General features: G+C 40.8%; 1 protein-coding gene across 1 annotated transcript in view; it reads right to left on the bottom strand.

Annotated features, from left to right (window-relative positions):
• The window catches only part of LOC117519815 (protein diaphanous homolog 1-like), a 307,697-nt gene that overhangs the window by 32,424 nt on the left and 249,913 nt on the right, over positions 1–25,360 (bottom strand). Inside the window, exons 21-27 of the mRNA XM_034181058.1 lie at positions 18,459–18,560; positions 17,791–18,030; positions 16,870–16,999; positions 15,283–15,407; positions 14,968–15,132; positions 12,512–12,644; positions 8,050–8,139 (exon numbers count right to left, since the gene is read on the bottom strand). Coding sequence (XP_034036949.1) covers positions 8,050–8,139; positions 12,512–12,644; positions 14,968–15,132; positions 15,283–15,407; positions 16,870–16,999; positions 17,791–18,030; positions 18,459–18,560 — 985 coding nt within the window. The remainder of the gene's footprint in view (positions 1–8,049; positions 8,140–12,511; positions 12,645–14,967; positions 15,133–15,282; positions 15,408–16,869; positions 17,000–17,790; positions 18,031–18,458; positions 18,561–25,360) is intronic.

The following is a 25,360-nucleotide window of genomic DNA, read 5'->3' as shown; positions in this document are numbered from 1 at the left end:
CTGTTACGTCTGTAGTCAATGATCATTTCTTTAGATATGGACACATTTAAATCCAAAAAGTTGTTATCACAACAACAAATGAAATCTGATAAAACAGCTCCGTGGTCTGATTCTGAACCGTGGAGAAGAGACAACAGTACAGTGTCATCAGAAAATTTAACCAAATAACTGTTGTCTTGAGAACTCCTACAGCTGTCTGTATACATGATAATGTATACAGATAGATGGATGGATGGTTGGATGGTTTTGGCGCACATGTCTGAGAAGCATTACGTGAACAATAATAAAACTCAGTTGACATAATATCCATCCATCCATTTTCTTCTGCTTCATCCGAGGTCGGGTCGCGGGGGCAGCGCCCAGACCTCCCGATCCAGACACACCTCCCCCAGCTCCTCCGGGGGAACCCCAAGGCGTTCCCAAGCCAGCTGCGAGATGTAGTCCCTCCAGTGTGTCCTGCGTCTTCCCTGTGGCCTCCTCCCGATGGGACGTGCTTGGAACACCTCTCCAGCAAGGCATCCAGGGGGCATCCAAAAAAGATGCCCGAGGCACCTCAGCTGGCTCCTTTCAACGTGGAGGAACAAGTGACTGAGCTCCTCACCCTATCTCTAATGGAGCGCCCAGTCACCCTGTGGAGGAAACTCATCTTGGCCACTTGTACTCGTGATCTTGTTCTTTCGGTCATGAGCCAAATCTCATGACCATAGGTGAAGGTCGGACCGCAGATCGATCGGTCATACATGCAAGTTACTTATATTTTCCTATTTTTTGGTACAACAGAATAATTTGAATGAAGAGGAAAAGTCTCTCTCTCACGCACACACATATTCAGGTATTTCCTGTCAGTGCTGTGAGGTGGCCAAACAACATTATGAGTGACTGAACCCAGTCGGAGGCACCACTCTCTCCCATGCAGCACACCGCTTTCACCCGTTTTGCTGTCTCTGTCGTTACTATGTTACTGAGCTTTTTGGTGCATAAAAGTGGTTGTTGTCCTTGAAGATTTTCTTACACAAGCCACTCATATGGCTCTTTGGGCAACTACAGTCAACTATTCACACTTTGATCTTGGCCTCTCGTACAAAACAAAAGGTGGTAGAGTTTACATGAGAACGAATGTAAGAAAGAAAAAAAAAACTGCAAAAAATATAGAAAAAGAAAGGAAGGAAAGAAACAAAGAGACGACTACCCTCTGGCTCTGAGAAATTCCAACTACCCACTCAGTCGCACTCCTTCACATCTGGATTCTATTGAGTGAGGGATTGGGTTGCACACACTCTTCATAAACCTCTGCGGTGAGTGAACTCTCTCTCTCTCTCGATCTCTCTCTCTCTCTCGACAATTTGCTGTTCACATGTTTCACAAACTTCTTAATACCCAGAATCACATTACAAGCGCAATCACATTGTGTCTGCAATAATGCGTAAGGTTTAACAGCGTTTACCTTGGAGTTTTTTCCAGGCCTGGTGGGACACATCGACCCCCCCCAAAAAAAGTCAAGAGGTGGGTTGCACAGAAAATGTGAGGTGCTCAGAAACACAAAACCTGAATACCAAAAACTAGGATCAATCATTTTCAGCTTCACTAACCACATTTACTGTCAAAATCCCACCAGCAATCACTGACGATCTCAGGCTACATGTGCTGCCACCTCTTTTCTTTAAAATTTAAGCCTAGACACCCTGATAAAACATGTCCATGCAAAGAAGAGTGGGTCTTACAGGTGCATCTCAAACAATCAGAATATCATGAAAAAGTTCAATATCTTTTGTCAGGTATTTCAGAGTGAAAGTTTTACATATTCTAGGTCAGTAAACAGAAACTAAAATGTTTCAATCATTTTATTTGAATTTTAATAATTACACTCTATGGCTCCAAAAACGAGAAAAAACATATGTCAAAATATTACAATATTTCAGAAGATCAGTTTAAAAAAGGATTTATAATACAGAAATATGTAACTTCTGAAAACTATGTTCATTTTTGCACTCAGTATTTGGTTATGGTTCCTTCTGAAGGAATTCATGTGTCAGTTCGGTGTGGTGTGGCACTGCTGAGGTGTTCTGTAAGTCCTGGTTGTTTTGATAGCAGCCTTCAACTCATTTGGTTTGTTCGTTCTGGTGTCTCTTATGTTCCTCTTGACAACACCCCTTAAATAATCGATGAGGGACTGTCTGTGTGACCAATAAAGTAAAGTAATATCTTGGTCAATAAACCAGGTACTAGCAGTTTTGGCACTGTGGGCAGGTGCCAAGTCCTGCTGGAAGAGGAAATCAGCATCTCCATAAGCTTGTCAGCAGATGGATGCAAGTGTTCTACAATCTCCTGGAAGAGGGCTAGGTTGGCTTTGAACTTGAAAAAACAGAGTGGACCAACACCAGCAGATGACACGGCACCCCACAGCATCACTGACTGTGGAAACTTCACATCAGACTACAAGCACCTTGGAGTTTGTGTCTCTCCACTCTTCCTCCAGACTCTGGGACCTTGATTTCCAAATTAAATGGTAAATTTACTTTTACCTGAAAAGAGGACTCTGGACTACTGAGCAACAGTCTGGTTCTTTTTCTTCTTAGCCCAGACCTCCCACACATATTTGACAGTCTGGTTCAGGAGTGGCTGTGCACCAGGAATACAATACTTGTAGCCCCTTTCCTGGACACTTCTGTGCCTGGTGGCTCCTGATGCACTGCATGTTTTCTGATGACACTTTTCCCCTTCAGTCAACTTTCTATGAATATTCGTTGATCCAGAATGCTGCACATTTTCACATTTTTTTTATTATTGTGAATTATTTAGTGTTTTGTGTATATTTATACATGCTGTTACAGAGAGAGTACAGTTCAATGGAAGTCAAATTTCTTGTATTCTTTTACGATACTTGGCGGTAGAAGTGGTGGCCAAGTGGTTAGTGCACTTCGCTTCAGTGCGGAAGGTTCCTACCAGTGGTGGGCACAGCTAACCAAAAAATTAGCTTCGATAACTGGTAATCAGCTAAATGAAAAGTTATCTTTTTTAAACGCTAAACCGATAAACTGCCTAAAAACTTATCGGAAGCTACAGATAAACGATAACTTTAAATTTTGCCTCCCATACGCTTTCAGCTACTAAGAAGTTGATTTTGAGTTTAAACACCGCCAAAGCTTCTGAATAGAATAACTACATTAATGTAAACTCTTAAAATGTACAAAGTGATATATAACACATATCTGTTAATTTTAAAATAATGTGTTTGCTCTTCAAAATAATGCAAATAATTAATCCTCTCAATCATCTGGCAGTGACTATAGGCAGTATTTGTGAGGTTCATGATATCGTGTTTTCAACATTGTCACCTTCCTAAAATAATGGCCCAAATGACTTGAGCCAGTATTTTAGGAAGGTGCCGATATGATGTTTTATCCACTTAAGTTGCCTTTCCTGTTGTATGTCTTTCCCATAAATGTTCGCTTGAGGCAAAGGAGTGACTGCAGCAAATATTTCAGAAAATGGTGGTTGTTCCATAATTCAGCTGAACCAACCAGCATAGCAAGTCATCTTCTCAGAAAGCCTATGTTCAGTGTTCAAAGCCAGCAAAACAAGAGCTATGTGCACTCTACAGCTCTCTGAAGATGACAAAGACAGTCATACCAGCATCATCAAAAGTGGTAAGAACTTGAAGACTCAGGAGGCAGTCATAGCAGCTGTTACTAACTAGAAACACCAGGAAACTATTGGTGTGGTGTATTAAGGCTGTCTAAGTCATAGAAACCACCAAACAATGAATTGCAGCAGGGTTAATGCAAAAAAAAAAAAAAAAAAAAAAAAAAAAAAATGTTGTGGTTCAGGCAAGCCAGAGAAGCAGCTTGTTAAGAGAAGTTCCAAAATTAACAAGCCAAGGCCAAAGGCTACAGTGGAGCATTGGATTTGAGAGATTGCAATCACTAGGTGCCCTCTACCCACATTGGAGGACCTTTGTGGCTCTTACTGTCTCAAGAGAGCCAAAACCATCCTAAAGGACTCATCCCACCCTGGCCACTCCCTGAGCTACTGCCATCAGGCAGATGATACAAGGCCATCAGAGTAAGCACCAGAGCTGGGAAATGAAAATTGTGAAATCGAAGGACAATTTGCAGGGTTCTAGGGCCCACAGGGCCCCAGAAACCAAATTAAATGTGTATCTATTCACACATTTTCAGCATCTCCTGGGAAAAAAAAAAATCTCAAAAGAAGTGCATATTTAAATGATCCTCAATTTTAACCTTTCATTTAAACTGTCAAAGATATTGCTGAATATGACTTTCCTTTTAATTGTAAACCAAATTATGCATTAACTCAGAACAATTAAACTACATGAAATTCAAGAAGACTGAAAGGACTTAAAGCATTTCAAAAACCACAGCTAAAGCTTGTAGAATATTCTGAAGATCATGGTAAAATATCAAAAACATACCTTATACTAAAAAGTCATATATTCTTGTGTAAATTCCTGTTAATCAATTCAAAGCCCCAGTGTCTTTTTTCCAATGAAAGAAAGTCTGTATTAATAAAAAAAAAAGTCAAATAATCTTGTCTGAAATCCTGTCTGAACAGTGCAATGTTTATTTTTCAAAATTCTTACCATGTTTCCTGATTGCACAAGATGCAGTTCGCCTTTCCCGTTTCTTTTCCCTTTCATGTGTGTTCATGAAGACGACATGGATTTTGAGTCCTTATCAAATTTTTTCCAAGTGTCTTTCTCGCCATCTTCCCTCTGCCCGATGTCGCTTTGTGACACAGACATGCAGCAAAACTCTTCTTTTAAAAACTTGATACCTCTAAAAGTGTGCGATGTCCACATGCTACTTTTAGTTTTAAAACAGCGTTTTAGAGCAGGAGGCACACAACGTCGCCGTAGCAACCAGCCAGTCCCGCTTTACAACAACTGTTGTTACAGACACACTTTAAGTGAGGTATTTTTCTTGGCGGAGGTCCACAGATCTGCGAACACTGATCTGTATCTGTTATACAGATCAGTTTGAGCAGATTTATAAAACTTACACGATGTCATTAAAAAAACAAAAAAAGAACACTTTGTGATAGGCATTTTAAAAACTCAGTGATGATCATTATTACAGAGTAAAACACCCCCTCATAACGAAATCCACGGAACTCTGCAGATCTGCGGAGTTTTCACAGGCCTGAAGTACAAATAGACTGAAAAACAGTTTCTACCCAACTGCTGTTAGAGCTCTGAATGCCACTGGAACTAAACAGCCAGGTCACATACCACACTTGAAATGAGTGCAATATTTGTTAATGTGCAATATCCACTGTCACTGAAGTATCCATAGTTTTGTAGATACTTCTCTGGTTTGCTACATATAATCTCTTTTTTACTATTACGTACTTACAATTTATGTATTTTTTTAAATTTGCACTCTGAACACACCTTTTCCACTGTGTTCAATTTTATGTTTATTTCCTTTCTTCTGTTGGAATACTCCATGACGCACACCCAAATGTCCTCAGACCACTTAATGTAACAAACTGGATTTAACCTGACTGCTTTACATACAGTCATGACGCATACCCACATGTCAACATTTGCATGCAGTCTCAACTGATAAAACCAAGTGCTTCATATCTGTCTGTGACAAAAACTGGAGGCACCCGATGGAACGTTCAGTTACTGCTTATCACACTGACACAACCAAATTCATCACAAAGTTTTTATATCACACATGCTGCTTGAATAAACAACGCATCACATCACCCGCTTACCACGTTGATGCACCAGTATTTGCAGCCAATCACATAGCTCGACTGATACACGATGGCAGGGCAAGACCTGCCCACCTGGGCCATGACTAAGAACAGCTCAGCCCTAATGTCAAGGCATACCACATAAAAGTACCTGGTGGGGTTCCGGCAGACAGTCTGCGTGTGGTTTACTCAGGTTTATATTTGCACTGAAAGGCTTGCGCCTTACCTTTCATTGTACTGGTTACAATGACAAGAAAGTATCTGTATCAGAGAAACAGCTGTCGGGCATCAACTAAAGCAAAATGACTTTTCTTTAGTGAGCTGTATTAGACTTTCTTCCAAAGCATAGCAAGCTCAAGAAGTGAGGCAAAACGCAAGCTTCACCCCGTAAGCAATGTGCAACAACTGCAGTGCACCCTGAGCCATATCCTAACATCATGCCCTAAAGCAGTGTTTCTCGACCCTGGTCCTCAGGGACTATCTAACCTTCACATTTTTCATCTCTTCTCAATGTTGATTAGTTCATCCAGGTATCTGTTTGCTACTGATTGGATGGGTACACCTGAATAAGCTAATCATCTTTTGGTAGTGCAGGGAGAGATGAAAAATGTGCAGAATAAGGTGTCTTTGAGGACTACAGTTGGGAACCACTGCCTAAAACCTGCTAGAACTGCTTTTGCTAGGATTGAACAGAGTTTTAACCATGATGCATATAAAATGTCCCAACCCTAGTTCCAGATGGTTGTGGTTCAAAGAGATAGCAACTGGAACCCTTTTGTACATCAAGGACAGTGAAACCATTGCTGCCCCACTTAGGCGAGGTAAACAGTTTAAAAGACGAAACACCAAAGATCCTGAAACATCTGCTGAAGAAGCAGAAGGGTTCCTTAAGAAGCATCTCTATCAAGTCAGGTAGATTTAGCTGCAATATTTGAACAGAAAAATCAAACAACTCCCCCATGAGGCCCATATTGTGAATTTGTTTATGCTTGTGGGAAAACGTTGTTCACATTTAATTCACCTGGTAACTGCTGAATCAGTGGTGGTTTTAGATCATTTTCCACTTTCACATTAAGAGACAAAATGCTTTTAACCTATCATGTCAATAACTCCAAATCTAAAGTCCATATCATGATACAATGTACTGTATGTTACTGTATGTTACACAACAGACTGTCCATGAAGGGTGTAGCAATATGTTGCAATCAAATTTATTGTGATACAAAAGTGTAAGGAAGCTAAAATATGGATCATACTGTGAAGCAGGTCAAATTAAAAATAAGAACAGTTTGAAAAGAAATAAAAAACAACTCACCAAATACCATAAACCAGTGGACCTGGAAAATATACCACCACTACTTTGTCAGCCTAAAAGATACATTTTGGAAAATACTTTAGACAATATTTGTGTATTTGATAGTGAGACCAGTATTGTAGGTTACAAATGTATTGTGTTCAAATATATTACTGAATTATTTGTCAATAAATGCAACATGCTCCAGAATTGGATACAAATGCACATTGATTTTTTTTTTTTTTTTTTTTTGAAGGATAATGCCTTATTGTGATCTTAAGCACAACAGTAAATCTAACTCTGAATTTCTAAAAAGAAATACAACTGAATCTTTGGAATACTCTGGCTAAAGTCTTATCTTGAATAATTGCTCTGGGATGACCATAACAGAGTAGCTCATGCTCTAAAATCATGCCCCTGTTGCTGAGCTGAACCCATTATGCAAAACAGAATGGCCAAAATTACTGCCACACAGCAAGAGAGATTGATGTCAAGTTGCCAAATATATTTCTGTAGATGTCATTTGTAAAAATGGAGGTAGGGGAAATATTTATTCATTTATTTGTGTTAACATTTATATTTGCTATTTTTGATCTGAAATGAATAAATAAATAAGCACAACATCTGAGACAACTGTGACAAATGTACACTGACAGAGAACATCCGCAATAGGCCAAAATATGGCCTGTACCTACACAGATACAAATTAGCTGCCCTTATCTTACTAGCTACACCTACTCTTGGCAGTTTGAATTGTTTTCTGCTGTTGTGCCAGGCATGAGTGAAATTGGCTTGAGCGCTTGCAAACATGGCTAAAGACGGCTACCAGAACCCACAGTCTTTGAGCCATGCAACACGTGGAACTGAGACAGAGGAACACACACAACTTTCCTGTTGCTTTCTGATAGAAACAGAGAGTGATAAAGAAATACAGTGTGTGTGCATACAAAAGAACGTCATTAGACAACAACTTCAAACATCTGCATGTTCTGATAAGAATTACTGGTGTGATACTGCTTGTGTACATGTACCTGCTTGCCGGGGTCCTCTCTTTCGTCTAAAAGCAGCACCAGACTGCAGCGCCTCCAAGAGCCCATCCATAATACCAGTTTCATCACCCTCTGCAAACACAAAGCACCAAAACATAGTATCATCACTTTTTCAACAAACAGTAAATTAAAATCACAATGTAGAGTCCTGTTAAATCTTGCATTTATATCACACACATATCCCATTTTCACAGTCTCATCTCATCTTCAACCACTCCAGCAGGGGACCCCAAACTTCCCTTTCCTGGGCCACATTAACCACCTCTATCTGGCAGATACCGAGTCTCCTCCAAGAGGTACCCAGGAGCCATCCTTACCAGATGCTCAAACCACCTCAGCTGGCTCCTTTCAATGCGAAGGAGCAGCGGCTCTACTCTGAGCTCCTCATGAATGACTGAGCTTCTCACCTTATTTCTAAGGGAGACACTCACCACTCTCCTGAGAAAGCCCATTTCGGCTGCTTGTACCTGCAATCTAGTTGTTTCAGTCAAGACCGAACCCTCATGACCATAGATGAGAGTAAGAACGAAGACTGACCAGCAGATTGAGAGCTTCGCCTTTGGGCTCAGCTCCCTTTTCGTCACAACAGAGTGGAAGAGCAAATGCAACACCTTCCCTGCTGCGCTGATTCTCCAGCCAATCTCACGCCCCATTGTCCCCTCACTCGAGAACAACACCCTGAGGTACTTGAACTCCTTCACTTGGGGCAAGACCCCATTCCCTACCCGGAGTAGGCAATCCATCGGTTTCCTGCTGAGAACCATGGCCTCAGATTTAGAGGTACTGAGCCTCATCCTCATCTTTACAGTTTTGTCATTTAAATCAACATTACCATGACATGCCCAGCAATTTAATTTCCCAATAAAGGAGGGGTTGTTTTTGCTAAGCCCCCTACCAATCACTGCTGCTCTCAGACACAAACACACATGAGGGGATTATGTTTGAGCCATGTGGGTAAATTAGTTACATTAACCCAGACAGGCAGTGACCCAGATGACCTACTCTGAGTTATAGGGACTAGAGTGAAATTCAAGAAACACAACCTCACACAAACACACCAACAGAGACCAAACTAATACATAAACATAGAAACAAACTAACATATGAATTGTATTATTATTATTATTATTTATTACAATTAAAGTTGTACTGACTGCACATGGATCTTGCGTCAGTGGGCAGTTATGATTTGCATGGCATAATTGGTACCCTCTATATTTTCTGCATATCCTCAGTGTTCCATGCAACAGCAGTCAGACAGATGGTGTTAAATATTTCTATTTCTGCAATCTAAATACTGTGGGACAGTGGGGCTGTGGGTTTAAAGGTTCAGAATGCCCCCCCCAACACACACACACACACACACACACACACACACACACACACACACACACACACACACACACACACACACACACACACACACACACCACACACACACACACACACACACACACACACACACAGTATTTAATCCTGCAGTAAGACACGCAGCAGATTTTCTCACCTATCAAGTCAGAGAGTCTCTCACACAGCCATGTTTTACAAAGCTCACATACACCACTTACTGTACACATCACGTTACTACAGATAGAGCAGAATAATGTAGGTCATGTTTTTTTCTTCAGAAGAGAAAAATCCAAAACAAAAAAGGCACATTTCCAATTACACTAATATACATGGTTATGTTAAATCACTAACGCACTCACACATTCTGTACTTCTGAATATGTACTGGAAGGCAGTACAAGTACTCAACAATGAAATGACAGTGTATAACAATATCCTTATAACAGACCCAGCGTAGAGGTGATTACAACTACAAGTTGTCAGGGCTCACTATAGTTTGTGGCCTGAGGCAAAACTAGTGAATGATGGAGTAAATAGGTGGTATTTCAACAAACAAAAAAGCTTTACAAATGTGCTTTGTTAGTGATTAAAGACAGGGCTAATTACAGCATAAAACCACTTGGATTGAATGACATGTTGGTAATGATGTGGTCTTGTTAACTGATACGGCTTTTTGTGGGAAATACATCTTGTTTAACAGCACATAGATATCAATATAAAAATCAAGAAAACTGGTATCCAAGTTCAGTATTAGTAAATTTGAAAGTTGATAGGGCAGACATTCTGGTGACAAATTGGTGAGCACTACAGGCAGGCAGGCACAGACACACAAAAGGTTGAGGATAAAGGAAGTCATAACATAAGATGGATCAATTAGTGTAATAGCATTAGATTGGAAGCTCTTAAAAATGTCTCTGGATTTGGATCAATCTGTCTAAGCTGAATGAACACAGTGACACACGCTGACTGAGACACATTCAACGACACCTTTTGTGGTACAATAGTACACATAATGGACAACAACTAAAGAGTGAGAGAAAAGCACAGATGGTTAAATGTTAGAGGCCAGAAGGACAAACACTGAACAAACTGAAAAACAGGAGCAAAAGAGAGATGATGCTGAGGTGAGCTGGAGACTGACTCCCTCCCCCCCACAAAATGTGCAATCATGGCCCTCCCCTTTCACAGTAACCTGGGGTGAGCCATCAGACTACTTGTCTCACTCACCCTGTGCCTTTCCCCCTCTCCTCCAGAGATGAAAACAGTCTAATCTCCAGAAAAGCATCTGCTGCTCTACTCTGCTGATCCCTTTACCCTCCCCCATAATAGTCACCAGTTTATTTTCAACATAGAGCTTGAGCACACCTAGTGGTAGTTCCCACACCAGGGTGTGTAAGCCACACATGCGCACACCCTTGGATGTACAGTTTGAGCAGGACTCTTTTACAGACAGTGCTGACACCTAGCTGTACAAATATGGAACAGCTGATTTACTGGCAGTGGGTTATGTCAAAACTTATATACTTGTATACAGCATTGGTCAGACAAAAGTGAGTGTGTGTGTGTGTGTGTGTGTGTGTGTGTGTGTGTGTGTGGGGGGGGGGGGGGGTGGTGGTGGTGGTGGTGGTGATTGTTGCTTTAAGGAGAGATGAGACCTGATGGTGTAATCTGATTTTTAAACCTCTATATTTGTTAAAAGCAACACAATCTTTATGGCAGCACTCTCAGTGAGTGGATAATTAAAAATAAAAATGTTCAGCATGGTTACCATCAAATTGTCAACACAGCTGCAAAGTGAAGCTCCACTGAGTGCGAGTGTTTCACACAGGAATGGCAAGGCCACACACTGCAAACACTTGCCAAGCTTCAAGGGATTAAACAACTATAATATTGTGTATAGACTGGGAGAGAGTGTGAGAAGCAGAAAAGCAGGGAGATAGTAAAGGAATGTGCGCGCACGCGGGGGGGGGGGGGGGGGGGCAGAAAAGCAAAGATGATTTGACATTCAAAAGAGGAGCTGTTGAAAAGAGTCTTTGTATTACAGCCTTTCTGATATGAGCGTTAGAAGCAAATGCAGAACAAAGAACAGGTGTGTGTGTGTGTCGTTTATTTTAAATAGGGGGTGTTGACTACCTCTGGACTACATGGGCAGTCAAATATGCCACCTGTATGTAAATGATGTCTGGCCCTGTAATGTGCACACACATTATTGGAGCAATATTATGCTCCTTTTCAACATGCATACACCAGATGTCAGGACTTTATTCTATAAAACCTTTCATAAATACTTTTAAATACAAAAAAAAAAAAAAAAAAAAAAAAAAAAAATTAAGAATGCAGCCTAAGTGGTGGTTGTGCCTAAAAGTGCCCTTTAAAAGAAAAATAGGTGCAGTAGGAAGCACAAGAGGTAAGAAAAAAATAGAAGCTATGGGACAAAATAAGAGCTGATAGGCCACCGGCATGTGGGCCAGATATGTCAACAATTAGAAAGAAAAAATAAAGTAGAAAATCAGTCGAACACAGACACAAATTTGACCATGAAACTGTGGAGGGCCATGTGAATGCAACTGCAGCCAGAGAGGAAAAATGCTTGAAAGTAGGTCACTGACAGAAGGGTGTGTGTGTGTGTGTGTGTGTGTGTGTATGCAAAGGCAGCATTTTACTTTGTATTCACATGATGAACACAGACTGATGTGTGTGAACAACATGCGGGTGTTTTCTGAAGTTGCTCAAAGATGACGGGAAACATTTTGGTGTTAGAGATCTAGACTTTCTGTTCTTTTATGGAATCAAAGCCCCACTCACAAGAGCAGTGGAAAAAAGTGGAGAGTGATTCCTCCTTTCCTCCCTCATCTGAGACTTCAATGTCACTTTGAAACAGAGGTCATCACCATTAGATTTACTCTGGTCTATAAATATGACAGGCTTTTATTTCACATGCACTCACAAAGTAAGACACTTGTATTCTACTTAAGTGTGGAGTCTGACTGCCCCCAACTGGTATAGGAGAGAAATACAAAATGAGAGCATGAGAGCTGTGTGAGTGCTTGCTTCTTTTCTCATTCATGCACTGCCAGTGAAACAAACCCAGTCACCTGCGTTGATGTCAAGGAGCTGGCTCTTCTTTAGTTTCTCCTCCTTCTCCTTTTCTGCCTTCTCCCTGGCCAGTTTGGCCTTCCTGATCTTCTCTTCAGCCTCCTTTCTCTTCTGATTCTCCTTCACTGCTTGCTAGTACAATGACCAAAAAAAAAAAGCACAAATTATTAGACAATGACTAGATTGGATAGATTTGATGAATTTACACAGAAACTAAACATCAAAAACATCAGCTGGCAGTTAACCAGAGTAACTTGTCATGTAGGTTACTAACTACCACATCACTCCCCAACAGTTGACATATAAACTAACAATATTTCAGGCCAATTATTTTCATTATTATGGCAATAAATACAGTGTACAGCCCTGAACCCTTTCATCTACTTCAGGCTTTTCCTGCTCTCTCTTGTGTGTGTCTAGAACTCTTAGGACTTAGCTTGAAAAGGTCAAGAAAGTTAAACATCACTCCTACTGTTAAGTACTGGTGTGCTTTAATTATCCTTTATAAAACAGCTTTTTGATTAATCATACAGGGCTCCAACTTTGCATCTTATGTATTTTGTGTGTACAGTAGGTAGCTCAGTGAGATAAGGAGTTGGATTATTAATATGTAGACATGGGTTTAATTCCCAGTCATGCTACCTGGCCATGTCCTTGGACAACACACTTCATACTGTCTCTACCAACCCACCTGATATGGGGACTGGTCTTGGCAGAAGTAACATGCATTGGATTGGTGTTCTGTCCAAGGGGAGTCAGACTCAACAGCTTCACAGTATAGAATATGGGGATATATCCATATTACGTCTTCTATTTTCACTTCCCTTTAGAAAATATCCTCTTGAATAGATTTAAAAATTATCTGGACTTTCATTTTACATAGTTTAAGATGAGTCTATCCACTATAATTCTGTTTGACAGAAGTTAACTGTTCATGCACACTTTTGTCTGTGTAAAAGTTAGCTTAATTTGTCTTAACACATTATCACGTGTTGTACCACTATACTGAGTTTTTCCTTGATCAGGTTCCAGGTAAACCTTCTCTATGAAATAGTGAAGAACAAACAAACAATATGTAAGGCTCAGGTAAAGCCTGGTTCACATGGCAAGATAACTAGGCCGATATCGGTCACGATCTTCCCCTTCCGACCATCTTAAGGTCGCCTCGACAATCGTGATGACGCTAAAGATAATCTTATCAGATATTCCTACCGGTGTGTGGTGTGTTAAGAGCGCTCTGATCTGCTCGGAAGGACATCGGGGCACTCCAATTGCAAACCGGGGACATTCAACATGTTGGATTGTCTTGGCCCGATATCGCAGTGTGTGTGTGTGTGTGTGTGTGTGTGCTGTCCCCCGACCACAAATGAGCACGCAGCCTGCCTGAATGTGATGTGAAGCCAATCAGAAAGTGAGGTGCCGGACATACGGAGTGGAAAATAAAATCTAAACAGCTGTTCTGACTTACCAGAAAATCCGGTGGTCACGCTGTCTCCACTCCTTTAAAGAACAGCTTTTCTTTTTCTTTTTGTATCTTTTGTCCCTCAGTTTTAAATAGTTCACAAACTATCTCCGTCTGTTTACGCTGAAGTCACGTTTAATCTCAAGAGATTTTGCAAGATATCCTGTCTGACCTGGGAATGTTCATGTGTGAAATCTGTTCGTGTGTGGTGTGTTGACTTCACCGTGTGGTTGAAAGCCATACACTGTATGACCAAACCTGTTAGATCTATGATTTTTTTTTTTTATTATTTTCACGTGTGGTCTCTCAGGTTTTGGAAACCTACAGATAATTTTAAAATCCTGCCGTGTGAACCAGGCATAACACTGACAACCTGAAGTGGCCAACACTAGCATTTAGGCAACATTGTAGGGGACATATTGTGCTAAGTTTTATTTATTTTTTGCAACCTTTAATTTGGCATTAAATTTGGTTGGGATTTCATGCTAAACATGCTCAAAAACTCTAAGTACAGATGACTGCCACAAGTAAAAGTTATCCATGAAAAGGTTTGTTTTGGAATTCTCATATTGTGTGTGCAACTTCAGAGCTGGCCTCATGCCTGGTGTGAAAAACACATCTATGGAATGGGACTGAAGTGGGATTTGTGGAGGACAGATGGAGAGAAACCTTCTTCAAAGTCAGAGGGGGCATGATGAATAATGGCTCCTTTTTAGGTAAAACAAGCACAAAAAAATGGTTGTTTTCTTAACCTCTTTTTTTGTAAAGCATGCATCGCATCTGTGCCTATGGATGAAAATTTGGTGACCTATACATATACATAGCTTAAAAGGAGAATAATATGATCCTTTTACTGTTTCCTAAAAACAGATTTAAACATTATCCAAACATTGTTGAGTAGTCATTTAAAAACATATGTCAAGTTAAATTCTATCACACCTGTGTCATAACACACACAAAAAGGAAATCAGTAGAAATCAAATGGTCAGTCACCTGGAACATGTTTTTGAAGGTATTGAGGTCCCCAAAAAAGTCTTCTACAGAGATCTTTCTGGGATTAAAAACAAAATATTCTCCCAAGTCAGTGTATTGCTTTTCCATATTTTTATGCATGAGGTCCAGCTTCTCATATTGCTCCAGGGCACTTCCCACAAAACTGTGAGGGCATGAAGTTAAGGAACATAAAGCCAGTATTTGTGAACTGGAAAAATATGAAAATGTAGAATATGCAGTAAGATTTTTGACCTTGCACTTTTATGCATCTGCATTAATAAACACATTAAATATGTAAATGAACAAAAAGGATATGGACATTTTCTCCACAAACAAATCCTTGTCACTCTGTGGAGGAGGAAAAGTATCCAGATCTTTCTGCAAGTTCTTAATCTGACGGCCCATCTGCTCCAGGTTCTTCTGAAGTGTTTCAGCAGAAACTACAGGAGAAATATAACTATTAAGAATTCTTCAATGTATGAAAGTGCAGGTGTGAGAGAAGCATGAAAAACAGAAGATCTGCTTAAGAAGAATGCAGTAGCATTGTTAGGATTGAAATGATAAACAAAATGAATTTTCAGGACATGTAACTTTAAAAAATATATACATTACAAGGTTACCAAAGAATACGCAGATGACACTGTAATGTTGAATACTTTAGGTTTTTTGTTTGTTTGTTTTTTTGGTATGGCACAGTTGTTCACCAATGGGCAGGATATAACAAAATATGTTGCATTTTTAATTAATTAATTTTTTTTACTAGTTTAGGGAGGACCTGTGACTTGTACTCAGTGCAACGTATATACTGAAAAATCACCTGTTTGTTACTAATAACTATTTATATATGACTTAACAGAGATCAAAAGCATTAAACAAAATAAACTGCAATAATCAAAGCATAAATGCCGATGATACAGAGTACACAACAACAATGCACAAAAATCCAAAATTACAGAGCAGATGACAGAAAAAAGGTACAACCTATAGTCCAATGTGATTTATACTCAGGAAAACAGTCAACATGAAATATCAATTTGAAAGTTGAGGTCACATCTGACATACTTTTTCGTGCCCAAGATCGATAGAATAATCACTTGATTTTTGTATCAATCACAGCATGGTTTGGAGTTTGGCCAAAACACAAGCAAACTAGTCCACACAAAAAGTGGTCCAAAAGGACATTACAATTGCAAAATATCTTTATGGAAACTGTAGCTGAATTAAGGATGAAGTTATAACATGTACATTTGAGTCTGCTTCTTTCTCTGCCAGTGACCAAGGCGATGTCTCTATATCAGGAATTGGTTCCTGGGTGTCAGACTATGGCTGTCCACTGTTCCTAAAGGCTACATTGTCTTACTGTAATTAGGATGGGCTAATTGCAGAGGGAAAATTTCAGTGTATGTATCCATGTATATAAACAACAACAAAGGCCCTTCTAACTCTCCAACTGAAAATTCACAATGCTGCAACTATTGTATGACAAAGGCACTAAATATATTACATTACAAAACATGAAGCCAATTATTACCAATAATTGCAGTAAAGAAGAATTTATTGAACTTTTCTGATCTATGTTCGCCACACTGCAGCACAATAAAAGCCTGATTCATGGACAAAATTAAATCTTTAACTAAAAGGCATATCTGGACTTTTTAAAGTTCAAGGTGAAGATAAATTGATGTAAACTACCATACATGCATTGGTTCTAAGTCAGTATCTTTTACAGTGTTGGCGGTATCTTGGTGCCCTGCCAAAGAACAATGACAAATGCTTATAACACCCTTTTTACAATCTCCCCTTTGCTGGCCTTCACACTGCAATGTGGGCACACAAGCTGGCTATAATAGACAATAATACAGATAATGAGCTGCACTGGCATTCTTTAGATGTTCCATTTACCTCTGCTGGCCTTTTCAACATGGATGAGCTCGTCAGGGAAGCTCATGACATCAGGATGATTCTGCTGGCAGACATCAACAAGGAAGTGGAGCAGCGTCTGCTTATGATCAGCTGATTTGGTGTCACATAACTGATTAGAAGGAAGATTGTTTTAAAAATAATGCATGAAAAAAAAAATTCTATGGTGCAAGTATTCACAGCACTTCACTTTTTCCACATTTTGTTGCGTTACAGCCTTATTCCTAAATGGATGAAATTCATTTTGTTCCTCAAAATTCTACCCTATAATGACAAACATGCAGTGTCTTGGCCCTTCATGGCACATGATTGCCCACCCCCGCCCTAAGCACACATCCAAGACACCAAAGGAGTGGCTTCAGGACAACTCTATGAATGTCCTTGAGTGGTCCAGCCAGAGTCCAGACCTGAATCCAATTGAACATCTCTGGAGAGATCTGAAAATGGCTGCGCACCAACACTCCCCATCCAACCTGATGGAGCGTGAGAAGTATTGCAAAGAGGAATGGCCAAAACTGCCCAAAGACAGGTTTGCCAAGCATGTGACATATTCAAGAAGACTTGAGACTGTAATTGCTGCCAAAGGTGCATCAACAAAGTATTGAGCAAAGGGTGTGAATACTTATGTAGGTGTGATTTCTTAGTTTTTCTTTTTAATTAATTTGCAAAAAAAAAAGAAAAAAAAAGAAACTTTTTTCATGTTGGCGCTATGGGGTGTTCCAAGTAGAATTTTAAGGGAAAAATAAATTTACTCCATTTTGGAATAAGGCTGTAATATAAAATGTGGAAAAAGTGAAGTGCTGTAAACTGAAGTGTCTGGATGTTTTAGCTTTTGTATCATGGGATCCAATGATGTCAGCCTTTCCTACATTTACTGTATAGAGTACCTAAGATGCTTTTTACCTTGCACAAGTATGACAATGTGAAGCCAAATGCTTTTCCATTGCGGGATCCGGAGTTCATATAGTTGCCAACAAGGAGGATGATCTGGAGTAGTTTTGAGAAGGACTGGCTATTCCTAACCTCCTCACAAGCTGCTGTCACAGACACAACATCTGGTTTTATGTTGTTTAGATGCTCATCAAATTGCAACTTGAACTGCATGGCCTGAAGCCGTGGCATCAGCCGCTTCACACTGGACATCTGGGGAAAGAAAATGAAGAGGGAATATAATTCCATTTCTAGGAGCTGTTCCTATTGCCAGATAAGTTGTGTCTTTATAGCTACAGAGGAAGCAGATTCCTATCTTTATCACATATGGTCCACAGCTGAACACAAATCATTTCTGTCTACTAACCACAGCATAAGTTAATTTCAGTATTTTTAATCACCCCATTTGCTATTAAGCTGATTTCAAAACCAATTTCATCCATATATTTTGAAGCCAGCTGCTTAAAACACACACACACACACACACACACACACACACACACACACACACACACACACACACACACACACACACACACACACACACACACACACACACACACACACACACACACACACACACACACACACACACACAAAAACAACCATGTTTAAATGTGCTGGTGTCTGTTTCTCCTCACCACAACTCCAAACTGTTCAGCCTCAGCCAGGTCATCATATTCATCCTTCATCTCCCCGAGGACACTTAGCTGTTCGGGCGCAGGCAGTTGTTTGATCAAATTCTAAATAAGATGGAAAACAAGATATGACGATTAAGATATAGGATAGGATAATGACCACAGGATATCTTTACGGCAACAGTAAGGAAGGCACAGCAGAGATTAGGCTACCTGAGATTACTCAGGAAGCCTAATCTCAAAGACTGACAGCCTTCTATCGAGTTGCCATTGAGAGCACTGTGACCTACGGCATCTCACTGTGGTACACCGGGTGCTCTGCAGCAGACTGGAAGGCCCTGCAGCGGGTCATCAAGTCAGCACAGAAAATCATTGGTTGCCCCCGTTCTCTCTGGATGACATTGTCAGCTCCTACTACTTATAAGCAGAGCCTGACTTATCATCAAGGACTCCACACACCTTGCACAACATATGGTCAACCTCCTACCATCAGGCAGGAGATACAGGACTGCAAGAACACAAACTTCCAGATTCAAAAACAGCTTCTTCCCCACAGCCATAAACCCATTAAACTCGCATATAAAATAAATAATCACTACATGCAATATAACTCCATGTGAAATACATTCCCAAATGTGCAATATAATCCAAAATGTGAAATACAATCTCAGGGATCAAAGCACCCTCCCCCCAAAAAAACCCACATCAGACAGAATTTTTTTTTCATGGCCAAATCATAAACTGTTCACCATCTACTTTTTTGTAGGAACCCTTTTGTGATCATGACCTAGACTTTAAGGTAAAACAAGGTGGAGATAGCTAAGAAAAAAGTAAATTGTTCTCCTGCTGAACAAGATTATATTTCACTCACTAACCAGTGCTGCTCTTTTCTAATGCAGCATCATATAGAAAGACTTTAACCTACACAATATTTTAATACTTTGGGATAAAAACATTTTAAGGGGGCCGCTTTTCTAGAGCTACTTAATTCAATACCAATTAAAATCTCAGGCCTGTACCCAAGATATGAAAATTTTTGGTGGGGTGGGGAGGGGTGGCCTTTGTCGGCAGGGGGTTGGCGGAAACGTTTGCGTTTTTGATGTCCAGGGATGGATTCTGGGGGTTTTCAATAACGATTGTCTCACCCCAATCCACCTTTTGCTCAGTACTTTGTTAATGCACTTTTGGCAGCAATTACAGCCTCAAGTCTTCTTAAATATGATGCCACAAGCTTGGTGCACCTATCTTTGGGCAGCTTTGTCCATTCCTCTTTGCAGCACCTCTCAAGCTCCATCAGGTTGGAATGGGCAGCGTCGGTGTACAGCCATTTTTAGATCTCTCTAGAGATGTTCAATTGGATTCAGGTCTGGGCTGTGGCTGGGCCACTCAAGAACGTTCACAGAGTTGTCCTGAAGACACTCCTTTGATATCTTGGCTGTGTGCTTCGGGTCATTGAGCTGCTGAAAGATGAACCGTTGTCCCAATCTGAGGTCAACAGCACTCTGGAGCAGGTTTTCATCCAGGATATTTCTGTACATTGCTGCATTCATCTTTCCCTCAGTCTAGTCTCCCAGTACCTGCGGCAGAAAAATATCCCCACAGCATGATGTTGCCAAGAGCATGCATCACTGTAGGGATGGTGCCTGGTTCAATCTTTTTCTCGTCAAACCAGAGAATTTTGTTTCTCATGGTCTGAGTCCTTCAGGTGCCTTTTGGCAAACTCCATGTGGGCTGCCATGTGCCTTTTACTAAGGAGTGGCTTTGGTCTGGCCACTCTACCACACAGGCCTGATTGGTGGATTGCTGCAGAGATGGTTGTCCTTCTGCAAGGTTCTCCTCTCTGCACAGAGGAATACTAGAGCTCTGACAGAGGGACCACTAAGTTCTTGGTCACCTTCCCGACTATGGCCGTTCTCCCCCAATTGCTCAGTTTAGATGGGTCGACAGCTCTAGGAAGAGTACTGGTGGATACAAACTTCTTCCAGTTATGGATGATGGAGGCCACTGTGGTTATTAGGACCTTCAAAGCAGCATAAATGTTTCTGTACCCTTCCCAAGATTTGTGCCTCCCGTCTCCGAAGTCAACAGACAATTCCTTGGACTTTATGCTTGGTTTGTACTCTGACATGCACTGTCAACTGCGGGACCTTATATACACTCAACAAAAATATAAACGCAACACTTTTGGTTTTGCTCCCATTTTGTATGAGATGAACTCAAAGATCTAAAACTTTTTCCACATACACAATATCACCATTTCCCTCAAATATTGTTCACAAACCAGTCTAAATCTGTGATAGTGAGCACTTCTCCTTTGCTGAGATAATCCATCCCACCTCACAAGTGTGCCATACCAAGATGCTGATTAGACACCATGATTAGTGCACAGCTGTGCCTTAGACTGCCCACAATAAAAGGCCACTCTGAAAGGTGCAGTTTTATCACACAGCACAATGCCACAGATGTCGAAAGATTTGAGGGAGCGTGCAATTGGCATGCTGACAGCAGGAATGTCAACCAGAGCTGTTGCTCGTGTATTGAATGTTCATTTCTCTACCATAAGCCGTCTCCAAAGGCGTTTCAGAGAATTTGGCAGTACATCCAACCAGCCTCACAACCGCAGACCAACGTGTAACCACACCAGCCCAGGACCTCCACATCCAGCATGTTCACCTCCAAGATCGTCTGAGACCAGCCACTCGGACAGCTGTTGAAACAATCGGTTTGCATAACCAAAGAATTGTTACACAAACTGTCAGAAACCGTCTCAGGGAAGCTCATCTGCATGCTCGTCGTCCTCATCGGGGTCTCGACCTGACTCCAGTTCGTCGTCGTAACCGACTTGAGTGGACAAATGCTCACATTCGCTGGCGTTTGGCACGTTGGAGCGGTGTTCTCTTCATGGATGAATCCCGGTTCACACTGTTCAGGGCAGATGGCAGACAGCGTGTGTGGTGTCGTGTGGGTGAGCGGTTTTCTGATGTCAATGTTGTGGATCGAGTGGCCTATGGTGGCGGTGGGGTTATGGTATGGGCAGGTGTCTGTTATGGATGAAGAACACAGGTGTATTTTATTGATGGTATTTTGAATGCACAGAGATACCGTGACGAGATCCTGAGGCCCATTGTTGTGCCATACATCCAAGAACATCACCTCATGTTGCAGCAGGATAATGCACGGCCCCGTGTTGCAAGGATCTGTACACAATTCTTGGAAGCTAAAAATGTCCCAGTTCTTGCATGGCCGGCATACTCACCGGACATGTCACCCATTGAGCATGTTTGGGATGCTCTGGACCGGCGTATACGACAGCGTGTACCAGTTCCTGCCAATATCCAGCAACTTCGCACAGCCATTGAAGAGGAGTGGACCAACATTCCACAGGCCACAATTGACAACCTGATCAACTCTATGCGAAGGAGATGTGTTGCACTGCATGAGGCAAATGGTGGTCACACCAGATACTGACTGGTATCCCCCCCAATAAAACAAAACTGCACCTTTCAGAGTGGCCTTTTATTGCGGGCAGTCTAAGGCACACCTGTGCACTAATCATGGTGTCTAATCAGCATCTTGGTATGGCACACCTGTGAGGTGGGATGGATTATCTCAGCAAAGGAGAAGTGCTCACTATCACAGATTTAGACTGGTTTGTGAACAATATTTGAGGGAAATGGTGATATTGTGTATGTGGAAAAAGTTTTAGATCTTTGAGCTCATCTCATACAAAATGGGAGCAAAACCAAAAGTGTTGCATTTATATTTTTGTTGAGTGTATATATATATATATATATATATAGTTATTTAACAATGATTGTTAAATAACAATCATTAAGATTGTTAAGTAACAGCCACATTGAGCTCCTACCCAAATGCGTTGATAAAAAACTCCCACATTTGAGATAAAGCAATGATGGCTGTTAAAGTTTAGTATGAAAAGTATTTAAGTGTACTTTACCCACATGTCTCGTTAAGCAAGAGGAAACATTAATGAGGCTGTTTTAACCACATAAACTAACATGTGCTGTGGTTATGCTGATAATGTGATTTCCTTGCTGCTATTTAAAAAATGTAATACTTCTGATCTGGTAGTGTTGTTTAAACTATGCAAAAAAGTGCCCAAAGGCACAGACAGCAAGCCCAGTTATTGTTCTCAAAAACACTTTATCTAAAAACCAAGTCAGTGGCATCTAAACAAAATGGAGCAAAATGCGATCAATCGCAGTTTTAAAAAATGCATTATAGATGCGGTAATTAATGTAAATTAACGTCTTCTTTTATCAGTCATAATAACATAAAATAAATAATAACCAAGGGCTTGCATGATGGTACAACCCCAATTCCAATGAAGTTGGGACATTGTGTAAAATGTAAATAAAAACACAATATAGTGATGTGCAAATCCTCTTCAACCTATATTCAATTGAATTCACCACAAAGACAAGATTTATTGTTTTTCTGCAAATACGAGGTCTGTGAGAAAAGTAACGGACCTTTTTATTTTTTTCAAAACTATATGGATTTGATTCATATGTTTTTATGTCAGCCAAGCTTGAACCTTCGTGCACATGCGTGAGTTTTTCCACGCCTGTCGGTTGCGTCATTCGCCTGTGGGCAGGCTTTGAGTGAGCACTGCTCCACCCCTCTCGTCATTGTTTCATTGCGAGGAAATGGCGTAATGATTTGGGCTTTTTTTTTCCATCAGAATTTTTTCAGCAACTGTTAGAGACAGGCAGCTGGAAACCATTCGAAAAATTTATCTGGCTTTCGGTGAAAATTTTACGGGCTTTTAAGGACGGCCCACAATGGCACACACCGCGCCGCGCTCCGAGCCGCCATCGAGAGGCAGAAACCACCACATCATTTCTAAACGGATGGCTGTGTGGAGCCGGGACCGTCGTGTGCAATTTCTCTGGTTATCACAGAGCTGGACTGAAAGCCTATCTCAGCTTTCAGTGCTTACCAGTCGAGTGAGTATAAGAGAAATTGTGGAGAGCTGGGCATGTCCCAACTTGTCCTCTGGCACTCCGAAACGGAGGTGTTCCTTTGTCTCGCTTCATCAGCGAATTGGCCGTGACGCGCGAAGCCTCCGCGCGGCTTTCCATGACAAAATCTCTTGTTAAAAGTGAAATCTGCCGGAAAATGGCTGATGTCCAGCTCTTGTGATAACCAGAGAAATTGCACATGACAGTCCCAGCTCCACACAGCCATCCGTTTAGAAATGAAGTGGTGGTTTCTGCCTCTCGATGGCGGCTCGGAGCACGGTGCGCTGTGCGCCATTGTGGGCTGTCCTTAAAGCTGTAGTAACACTCCTTATTCTCTGTGAAGCCCGTAAAATTTTTACCGAAAGCCAGATAAATTTTTCGAATGGTTTCCAGCTGCCTATCTCTAACAGTTTCTGAAAAAATTCTGATGGAAAAAAAGCCCAAATCATTCCGCCATTTCCTCGCAATGAAACGACGACGAGAGGGGTGGACCAGTGCTCACTCAAAGCCTGCCTCACAGACCTCGTATTTGCTCATTTTGAAATGGATGCCTGCAACACATTTCAAAAAAGGTGAGACAGTGGTATGTTGACCATTGTGTTACATCACGTTTCATTTTAACAACACTCAGTAAACGTTTGGGAACTGAGTACACTAACTGTTGAAGTTATGCACATGGAATTCTTCCCCATTCTTGCTTGATGTACTACTTCAGTTGTTCAACAGTCCGGGGTCTCTGTTGTTGTATTTTGCTCTTCATAATGCGTCACACATTTTCAATGGGCTGTCGCCCATTGGTCTGGACTGTAGGCAGGCCAGTCTAGTACCCACACTCTTTTACTACGAAGTCACACTGTTGTAACACGTGCAGAATGTGGCTTGGCATTGTCTTGCTGAAATAAGCAGGGACCTCCCAGAAAAACACATTGCTTGGGTGGCAGCATGTTGCTCCAAAACCTGGATGTACCTTTCAGCATTGATGACGCCATCACAGATGTGTAAGCTGCCCATGCTATGGGTACTAACACAACCCCATACTATCACAGATGCTGGCTTTTGAACTTTGAGCTGGTAGCAATCTGTATGGCCTTATTCCTCTTTTGTCCGGAAGACATGAAGTCCATGATTTCCAAAAATTATGTGAAACTACCTGGGGTACCTGGCATTGCCCAGGTTAACCTGTTTAAGATATAATCTACAAAATATTCCAAAGTTTATATTTTGTCATAATTGTAGATATCTTATAAGTATATATGTAGTCCGAATAGGCAAAGGTTTAACTAAAAACCCAAAATAGGTGGAATCCCCAAACCAAGAGAGAAAACTGAATTTTGCTGCATGCAAGAAACAACAATGAAGTTCGTCAGACTTTATATATTGCAGATCAAGTATGCTCATAATCACTAATCAGAACTGATGTTATGACCTTTATAACTGTTGATACATTGCAAATCTAGTTTATAAGAATGCTACAAAAATAAAATGGCTTTTAAGCAAATGTTAATTTTGGATTTGAGATGTTGAATATATATTTAAATATAGCTTTTACTGACCAATAGTTCTGAAGAGCCTCTTGGTAGACAATGTTCCTTGTCCTTCTGTCAGGAAAGTGGATATACAGTTGATTGGGGTTACCAACTCTGGAGCATATGACTAACTAACTGTGGAAGATAGCAGGTTCTGCCATATTCAGGCCAGCCACATTATCAGCAAAAGTAGTGCTTTCTTTTTGCACACTTTGAGGCATTCCATCTTTAAATGGTGTAAATGTTGCCTTGCATATTTCTTAAAGTTATGCATTTGTTGGTACACTCAACAAAAATATAAACGCAACGCTTTTGGTTTTGCTCCCATTTTGTATGAGATGAACTCAAAGATCTAAAACTTTTTCCACATACACAATATCACCATTTCCCTCAA

Source organism: Thalassophryne amazonica, chromosome 11 (assembly GCF_902500255.1).
Source record: "Thalassophryne amazonica chromosome 11, fThaAma1.1, whole genome shotgun sequence".
Taxonomy (NCBI): domain Eukaryota; kingdom Metazoa; phylum Chordata; class Actinopteri; order Batrachoidiformes; family Batrachoididae; genus Thalassophryne; species Thalassophryne amazonica.
Note: the sequence above shows the minus strand (reverse complement) of the source record. Positions and strands in the feature narration are given on the sequence as shown.